The 9,215-nt window shown below is 41.2% G+C and overlaps 1 protein-coding gene across 1 annotated transcript; it reads left to right on the top strand.

Annotated features, from left to right (window-relative positions):
* Nucleotides 1-5: 5 nt before the first annotated feature.
* On the top strand, nt 6-9,158 carry LOC117641388 (GTPase-activating protein and VPS9 domain-containing protein 1). The gene is made up of 25 exons (XM_034378662.1): nt 6-161; nt 733-863; nt 945-1,121; nt 1,233-1,456; nt 1,542-1,709; nt 1,813-2,041; nt 2,129-2,482; nt 2,575-2,905; nt 2,985-3,172; nt 3,253-3,427; nt 3,520-3,678; nt 3,774-4,144; nt 4,231-4,343; nt 4,422-4,492; nt 4,567-4,809; nt 4,893-5,149; nt 5,251-5,628; nt 5,713-6,180; nt 6,276-6,418; nt 6,511-6,624; nt 6,708-6,919; nt 6,998-7,112; nt 7,198-7,270; nt 7,384-7,581; nt 7,679-9,158. The coding sequence occupies exons 2-25, from the start codon at nt 741-743 to the stop codon at nt 7,817-7,819; spliced, it is 5,025 nt and encodes a 1,674-aa protein (XP_034234553.1). The 5' UTR covers nt 6-161; nt 733-740; the 3' UTR covers nt 7,820-9,158.
* Nucleotides 9,159-9,215: the final 57 nt, after the last annotated feature.

Genomic DNA, 9,215 nt, shown 5'->3' on the forward strand with positions numbered 1-9,215 from the left:
CGGCTACGAGCGCTCTCTGTCGACGGGTCACGGAACCACGCACCCAATGGCCTAATGGCGGAAAGACATTTCAGCTTAGTGATGGGTTAGATTTACGTTGTTTTCCGCTTTGTCAACAAAGTCATTAATTTGGTACTTTCACGGCTTCTCCTTACACCAAGGTAATATTAATCAGGATAAAGGGAAAGAATATAAATGCTAGATTTTTTAACCTGGGTAACGGGTTATGACATGTTGTGTTTTGAGAGCCTAAATCCCATTGTAATGCACTCTTGAACTATTTGCTGCAGTCTTTACTTATATTTGACACTGCGAACTTTTGACCATTGCATCAAGTGTTTGAAGTTTATCCCATCATATTTTTAACGAAAACTTGTTAAAGGCTCCATTTCATATTTTGGGGGTCTTGTATTCTTTCAATACATTGGGTGTCAGATTTGTTTTGGAATGAAACTAAAACTTCCTTGCACCTTTTCTTTTTTTTTCCATTCTCTTTTCCTTTGGGCACATTTCTGTCATGCCCCAGGCAGCTCAGTATTTCTTCTTTCCTATTGAATTTGTCGAGACCCGTTTTTGCTGAGGTTCAGTATAATAGTTAATTTACCCAATTACTGTATTCCATATCAAGGTGTGAACCAACTTGATAATGGTAGAATAGCATTGAAAGAAAAGCAGAGAAGGGTAGTACCTAGAAAGATCTCTGTTAACAAGTTCACGTTACTTGTTTTGCAGTGAATACGATGGATGATAACGGATCCGTGCAGTCCCTTCAGTGGGACATGCTGGACCTGGCAGACCACCTCCGCCAGGAACGTTTATTCGTATCCTCTGAGCAACAACATTTGCAAGAGCTGAATGCCAAGGTAGGTTCTGTTGCTATATCATTTAAACTTATTTGATACATCTTGGATTTTTATGTTCACCCCTCTTCTTCTGTTTCAAAGGTTGTCTCTGTATCATCAAGTTTAGCTCGAATGGCATGGATTATGCTGCAACAAAGAACAAATTTGAAACACTTGATACTGGCTAGACCTGATTGCCCACCATCAGTGTGCTGCCAACGAGCCATCGCTCTTGAAGAAACACAGTTCATTGATGGCTACAAAGAACTGCCCTTTCAGGTATAGAGTGCCACCAGCCTGGTCCCCATCTATTTAACTGTATCTATTGTTTATTATTAGTATGTTTTATCATTATTATTTTTATTATTAAGTATCATTGTTTGCTTGCAGGATTGCGGTGAATTCATGCAAACATTGCGCACATCACCTCACCTTCTTGCTGCATGCCTTGCTGCTGGTGACAGACTAATGCCTGAGGCAATGCCTGCAGTTATTAATACATTGTATGGAGGCTTGTTTGGATCATGTTTGCTACCAGAAGACAAACTTTTAGTTTTGCGTCTGCTGCGACACTTGACACAACTACAGCTTGTACCATCTGATAATCCTAGGAGGTGCATATTTGAATCTTCTCAAACCAATCAACCAGCTTTCTTAGTTTTATAGTAATAATTTAATTATGTTCCTCTCTGTTAAAAGGATGTTGAGACATGGATCTTGTGCTCTGGCAAGACTGTATGCTGTCTTCCATGAAGGTTTATTTTCTGCAAAAATCTTTCTTACTGCAGCTTTGCATGGCCCAATCATGCAGTTACTTATGGAAGATGAGTGTTTCCTGGACATTGATCCTGACAAAGCGGTTGTGAGGTGTGTTCAGCAGAATTACACTTATGTGTACCCTCATTCTGGGTATTCTATTCAAATCTTTATTTTTGATGAATCTCATTTCAACATGTGCCTTCTACCTCAGGTTTCCTCCTGATGAACGCATGAAAAAGTTTGGTAAAGAGGGAACACCGGAGTACTCTCTAAGACTTCAACGATATCGTAGCTGGACTGTTTCAAACCTTGTTGTTTTGGTACAACGCTTTGTTGTAAGCTTAAGGGAAAATATGCATTGCTTTCCAACATCCATAAGATGGCTTGTGAGACAAATATCAGGCATGCTTTCTAAATCAGGCCAGCTTGAGCCTAAAGAGGTACTGTCCGTCATTTTCCTTTGTATATTAGTTAAGTTTTTTTTTTTTTTTTTTTTTCAAATTTTAATTTACTCTTTGTATTTGCAGGTCTTTGATATTTGTGTGGATCTTATTTTTTCATTTTTGATCTGTCCTGCTATAGTTGATCCAGAGCAACATGGCATTACAGATGCACCTGTCAGTTATGTTGCCCGATTTAACTTAATTCAGGTTGCTCAAATATTGCAAGTACTAGCTTCCAGGAAATATCAAGATGTTGATCCAAAGGTCTGGGATCTTTATTCTCAGTTTGATAAAGATATAGTATCATCACTTGTTGATGGGCTTCTGGAGGGAGCAATCAATGGTCTGCTTGAGGAGCCTGTCATCTCAGAGAGCTGCAAATTGCAGGGTCTGTCTCGTTCAGCTGCCCTCCTCACAGAAGCAGAACTTTATGGCCTGGTAAAGCACCATCTCTTCTTTTACACCATTTTCTATATTTCTGTCCATCACATCAAAGCTTGGTACTATTAATGTGGTTCTTTTTTGAAAAGGTTAACTTCCTTCAAACTGTTCAAGCAAGCACGGGTCCTGACAGCGATGCTACTGGTCAAGTATCAGCAGGATTGTTTGATGAAGCTGGTGTGGACAGAAAATTGTTGGCTGCCCTTTTAGCGCAACTTCCTCCCATGGCCATTGCAACTGCAGCCTCTTTTCAACAACCGTGTGTTAATGGAAATGTGAATACACCATCTCCATCTAGCAGTTCGGTCCATGGCTCTTCTAATTCTGCTAAACCTAACGCCCTATCTCCTCAAAACATTGCAAATGGAAGTAGTTCTTCACCAGACACACCAAATAGGAAAGCCAGCATTATTGGTAAAGGTAAGGGCAAAACTGTTTTCAATTTTTTTGAGATTCTTTTAGTTCTATGCTCTCTAATAAAAAAGGGTCTCTCTCTTAGGAGTTGCTGTTGCTATGAGCAAAACAACCAAAGCAATACGTAGTGTGGCAGGATCTAGTGACAGTCCTGAGGAAAGTACTGCCACAGAGGGTGCGGACGACTCAATAGAAGTTAATAAGTATAGTGTTTTGGTTATCCCGTTTTCTCCTGATATGGGACAGTATGTTGGTTTGTTGCCAGAACAAAAGGTAGACATTGCAGATGATAAATTTCATGTCAAGTTAATCTCTTCGGAGTGTTTTACTAAGTTTTGTGAACATGTGTCCAGGTACTCAACATAGATTGTGACGCTCAGAAAAACTTACCTACTGCTGATGGTTCTACCAGCCATCACAGTGTGGGCACTTCATCTACTGTTCGCCCTGCTGTGGTTCCACCAGAACGCTCTGAAAGCCTTGAAAAACGTACTAGATTTTCTCTTTCACACGATGAGGGCTCTATAGGTATTCATACATTTCTTTATTTCTTTAAAAGGCATGTTAGTAATGTTTCTTTTCTTCAGAAATTTGAAATGGCCATTTATGATCATTTGCAGGTAATACAAGTGATAATCTTGAAGCAGTTTCTGAGGCTGCATCCAACCACAGTGTTGCATCATCTCTTGAACTTGAAAATGAAGATCAAGATCAAAACGACAATCTTTCAGACATGGTTTCTGCTAATGTATCGGGAAGAGGGACTCCTAACATTTCCGGTGCCTGATTTATCTTATCTTAACTTGTCTTATTCTAAAATACTAGCTGTACAAATAAAAGCAAGAGAGCTAATCTGATTACTTTATGATTTCAGGGCGTGACACACCCTCTTCTCAAATCACTGAGGGTGATGAAGGAGCAAGGAATGCTGCAGTGGAACCTCGCCAGAACTATGATTTCCCTCCACCTCCACCACCTACCAAACAAAGCCGCTCGGACATTGATGACAAGTTTGGCAAATTTGAAATAAAGAAGCTCCTTGAAGGGGATGAAACAATATCACTGGTGAGTGACACATGGAGCACTGACGTCTTGGCTAGTGACAGTGAACTCATTGAGCAAAGCGAGCGTGAGCGTGAGCGCTACAATGCGCAACACCCTCCACCATTGCTGCCACTCTCTATGCCTCCACCTTTAGCACCTCTTCCTGGGGTGTTGCCTGGCCCGCTTGGAGCAGCTCAGCAAGTAAGTTTGTATAAAATGTCTCTCTTTTATGTTGTTAACAAATAAATTATCTATACACGGACTAACATGGGTCTCTTTGATTTTAGAATCTGATTGATTTGTCAGAGACAGCCTCAGAAGCATGGAGCACTGATGTTCTTGCATCTGATTCAGAGCGTATGCTGGAAGTTGATACTGATGACACAAGTAGTGTAGCAAGGTAATGTAACCCTAGAGTGATTTTGGTAAAATACTGTCAGCCAGGGCTATATTTAAAATACTTATAATAATATTATAGGTCTGATGATACCGCAAGATCTGAAGTAGAGAGTCGTGGGGAACCTGAAGGAGGAGATGACACACCACCATGTAAGTCTTAAAATGTGCAAAATCATGTATATTCATTACGGAAGTGGCTTATGCATTTGAGTTGTATTTTGCAGTGAGTTCTGCTGGTGCAGTATTTCGACCTATTCGAGATGATGGCCGCCCTGCAAGTGTGTCAAGTTTGGCGAGCTCTGCTAGTGGCATGGTTCCCCCGTCACCAACTAGAAGTGATTCAGTTTCCTCACACCCTACTTGGAATGTGACTGGACGAGGAGGAGGTCGGGCCGACTATCGCAGGAGAACCTTGGAGTATATTGACAATAATGCACGAGCTCAGGCTGCAGCAATCAGTCGACCAAGTAAGATTTTAAGCAAGCCTTTCTATACAGTGCTCTTTACTTGAAATTTCTTTAAAGTAACACATCTGTTCTGATTGCAACAGCTCCACTTCCAATTACCCATGAAGAAACGCGCATTCCACCAATGGGCCCCATTGGTCGCAGCCAGAGTGTTCCAGTGTCGCCACCATTATCAGTTGTCAGTGACCCTGCAGTCGCTTCTCCTCTGCTTCACCCTGTACCCTCCTCTACTCCTCTGAACCCCTTTTCAGCCTCCACCTCCTCCCTAATTCCTGTTCCAACCAACTCCGCGCCTTCATCTTCATCCATTAAGCCGCCTCTGCTTTCTGGACCTGCTGAGGTAAAGAAACTCCCTCCGTGACGGGACTGGGCCTGGGACTTTGCGGCCCCTCTTCCCACTGCTAATGACGCGGCGCCCTTCTCCCTGTTTTCTCGGTGCAGGTGCAGGCTCTGATAGACGTTGACAGGGTGGACGAGGCGGAGGCAGCCTCGCAGGTGGCCAGCCACGCCAGCACGGCCAGCCTCGAGTCGTCCAGCAGCAGTGGCGGAGGGGCGAGTGGAGGCGCCAGCGGCAGCGGCGGCAGCAGCAGCGCCGACCTGAAGCCTCCGCAACCGCCTCCACCCGCACTCACTTCCACGCCGACGCCGGACCTGCCCGCCCCCGCCCCCGTCATGGCCAACGGCAGTGCGTGCGGCAGTGCGGGGGCTGGCGCGCCACTGCCCCTGTCGCTGTCCTTGTCCTTGTCTCGCGCGGCAGTCGCCACGGGGGCCATTCCCAAGAGCATCAGTTTCGACAAGACAGCTGAAAGGGGCGACAAGGTGCGAGAGAGAGCTTAGTTTTCGCTTACTGGAAGTTACCTTGTATGTCAAAGATTAGTTAATATATTTTTGCTTAACTCTCAGGAGCTTCTGGATGACGATCAAAAGCACAAACGAGGTTTCTTCAAACACCTGAAATTAACATTCAAAAATCGACAAAGAAAAACTCTGAATCGATCAGGTGATGACATGAGTCGTGATGAAGGGGGCTACGGCGACGGTTCTCACTTGCGTCTAAGGCGCGGGCTCTCCGAAGATTCTAAGGGAACTTATTCTGAGTCATCCGAGGATATTCTGGCCAAATATCGTCGAAAGCCCAGCACGGGTGCGGACTCGGCGGCCTCAGAATCGTCTGCCAGAGTGCCAGCCTCTGCTGCCAGTCTCTCAGAACGTGAGGGCGAACCAGAAGGAAGTGACGAGCGGCTGTTTATTGATCCCAACAATGTGGAAGCATCGTATGCCTTCAAGGATGCCAAGCGGAAACTTCGCATGGTATTGAGCACTGCGGATCTCCAGCATGTCCCATGGCGCTCTCAATTTTCTCACAAAGCTGTGTGTATCATTTTCTTTCATTTGTTTGATATTGTGCTTATTGTTCAGTAATTTGCAAATTGTAACATGCCATTTTCCAACATTTTCTTGTTTAGGATGATCCTTGGTTGAGAAAAGACAATGAATTAATAGCTTTTTTGAGAATGCAACTTGCTGAGGCAATTAATTTACAAGATCGTGCTCTAGCTGCACATTTACATGAAACTTTACGCTGCATCAAACTCTTCAACAATGACGGGTATGGCCCCATGATAAATCCATATGTGCACTAAAACTCTGTTTTGAAACTGCATGAAACCAAACAATTAAACATGTCCCTTTTTATGCTAGGTGTCACAAGCTTTTTAATTCATTGAAAGAAGATTATTGCCAGAGAACTCCCTACACTGCATACCTCGTGAGATGTCGTCAGGGCTTGTTATCCACACTTGCTCACTTAGAAAGGTATAGTAGTTTACTGTTTCATTTTTATCCTGCCCCTCTCTGTTTAATTCAAGGATGAATAATAATAAATCTTTCTGTTACAGAATGATGGAACGCATTAAATGTGAAAGAGCAGTGTGTGATAGATGTGTTGTCTCAGTGTGCGTGCGCATGTTTTTGGAACGAAGAGAAGTGCAGGTTACTGATTTCACCCTTGAATTTCAGCAGCTCACTCTTGCTGATGAAAAAACTGATTTGTTGGAAAACTTCTTGCAAACTCTTGCCACTGATATGGAAAGGGACCATTTCTGGTCAGGTATGAGCACATCTGACCTTTTTGTTCCAGTTATTTTTTATCGAACTTGAGTTTTAATGCTTGAAATGCTTTGTTCAGGTGTGAGTCAAGAGCAATTGCTCCAGGCTCGTACAGCCATCGAGCAGGTCATTATCAGTAGAGTTTATCCATATGCCTTGTATCCAAATGGCGAGGGTGACATGTCACGTGACCAGTAAGCATCTTTCTGTCGTTTGACTTACCAAATACACCTTGTGAAACCTAGTCCTGAAAAACTTATAATGATAACTTTCTTTCAGAGTTCTCCATGAGCACATGAAAAAATTATCAGCAATAATTACGCCAAATCATAAAGACATTGACATTGCTAAGGTAATATCTATTGTTGTAACATTTACTAATTTTCCAATCATAATTTGTGATTGCTCATGTTTGTTTTAATTAGTTTATTTCAATTAATAACCTTTTTATTTTAACATGAATAGATGTTCCATTATGAGTGCCCATGGCCTTCAGCACAGGCAGAAATAGCTGCTATATCTGCATATAAAACACCTCATGATAAATTGCAGTGTGTGTTCCGATGTGCCACAACTATCATGAATTTGCTAAAGATGGTTCAGGAACGAAATATTCCTGCTGCAGATGATCTTGTTCCTGTTCTGGTGTATGTCCTTATTAAGGTAAGTGGTTTTCATTGGTAATGAAAGTATTTTTATAAGGTGTTGTCTCTGAGCCTGAGTCAGTATTAAATGGGGTTTCTTTTCTTTTATCTTGCAGGCCAATCCCTTGTCACTTCTTTCTACCGTTCAATATGTGAACACATTTTATGGCAGCCGATTGGAGGGAGAAGAGCATTATTGGTGGACGCAGTTCTGTTCAGCTATTGAGTACATTAAAACCTTAGATTACAGGGATTGATGTTTTGATCCTTGTTTAAGCTAAACATTTGGAACTGCAAGTAATGTTGATAGTGAATTCCTCTTCTATTGGTGGACTGATTGATTACAATCTTGTTCCTCCATGAATGAGAATGCATTTTTTCACTGACTATCTAATCATCCTCACCAACAAAAATTCGTGTGGTGTTCTTGTTTTTTTGTTGTTTTCTCTACAAGTGTACTTGTAGGCTCATAAATACATATTTTAAATGACTGAAATAATCAAAATGATATTAAAGGTAGAGAATGGAATGGATTACTTTTATATAAGACAGTTTATGCCTTATTTTGAGTACTGAAGTCACAACTGTACTCCCCTATTTTTGTATGGCCACAGCATTTGTTTGACATCTTATTGTAAATTAATTATTTCAGTTTTCTTTCTTGTAGTATTTGAAGAAACATTCCCTGACTGTGATGGCCAATTTCAGTGTGGTGCTAAAGATCTTCTGATCTTTTAAAATGAAGAAACCTGTTGTAAAATGCTTATCAAATATTCTGCATGGGATAGAATCCCATAGCATCTAGTTCCTCATGTACAGCAATATAAATGACAGTCCCTTTTTTATTACTATAATATATATTATTTTTTGAAGAAATATTTTTGTTCTACATGTCATTCTCTGTGGGCTGTTTGTCTTTTTACCGCATTTCCTTTACTTTATGATAGACCTCATTGCATCCATAAGATGCCAGCGAATCACCTCTTTGGGAGTTTGTTTTGTTCCTCCACATGGGTCTGAAAGTCCGCAACTTTTGATTAATTTTTTTTTTTTTGCGTGACTCATTATGTGTTTGTTAACGTCCCTGTCCTCTCATTTCTAATTAGGCATGATGATATTAGTGAGTTCACAGCTTTTCACCCTTTAGGGTCACAAAGTTTTCTTTGTATTCCATTTTACATTTGCCACAAATCAATTAATTAGTATGTATTTCCAAGGCATTTTTGAAAATGTTGATTTTGTTCTCCATGGTTACTATTACTTTTCATGTTATATTGTTTTGATATAATACTGGTTACGTAACTTTTGCTTTACAGCAGTCACCTGTAACACTTTTCACTTGTGTTATCAAAACTCATAAAGTTAGCCTTTTACCATTGTTATTTCTTTGATATCTACTTACATCTAAGTTACATTTTAATGAAGCTGGAAGTTTTGATTTGCCGTAATTCAATCATTGTACTGTGTTTATATTTAATTCTGGATTGTAACATTTAGAGTGTACCAAATGCACTCCCTTTGTTATCATGTGCGCAGCCACTGCTGGTCAGTTGCGCCATTAATAAATTTTGCCTTGCTAAATACTTGTGCCTGTCACTCAGTCTATCATTATTAGCCCCTGACACATTCAGCACATACCAAATAGTTCACCTC

This window comes from Thrips palmi, unplaced genomic scaffold (assembly GCF_012932325.1).
Source record: "Thrips palmi isolate BJ-2018 unplaced genomic scaffold, TpBJ-2018v1 HiC_scaffold_15, whole genome shotgun sequence".
Lineage (NCBI taxonomy): Eukaryota > Metazoa > Arthropoda > Insecta > Thysanoptera > Thripidae > Thrips > Thrips palmi.

What these genes read in the sequence shown, in the direction of transcription:
- LOC117641388 (XM_034378662.1), top strand. Translation starts at nt 741, where the DNA reads ATGGATGATAACGGATCCGTGCAGTCCCTTCAGTGGGACATGCTGGAC. An exon ending in CCTGACAAAGCGGTTGTGAG is followed by an intron (nt 1,710 to 1,812) that starts GTGTGTTCAGCA and finishes CTTCTACCTCAG; the next exon opens with GTTTCCTCCTGATGAACGCA. An exon ending in CGCTTGGAGCAGCTCAGCAA is followed by an intron (nt 4,145 to 4,230) that starts GTAAGTTTGTAT and finishes CTTTGATTTTAG; the next exon opens with AATCTGATTGATTTGTCAGA.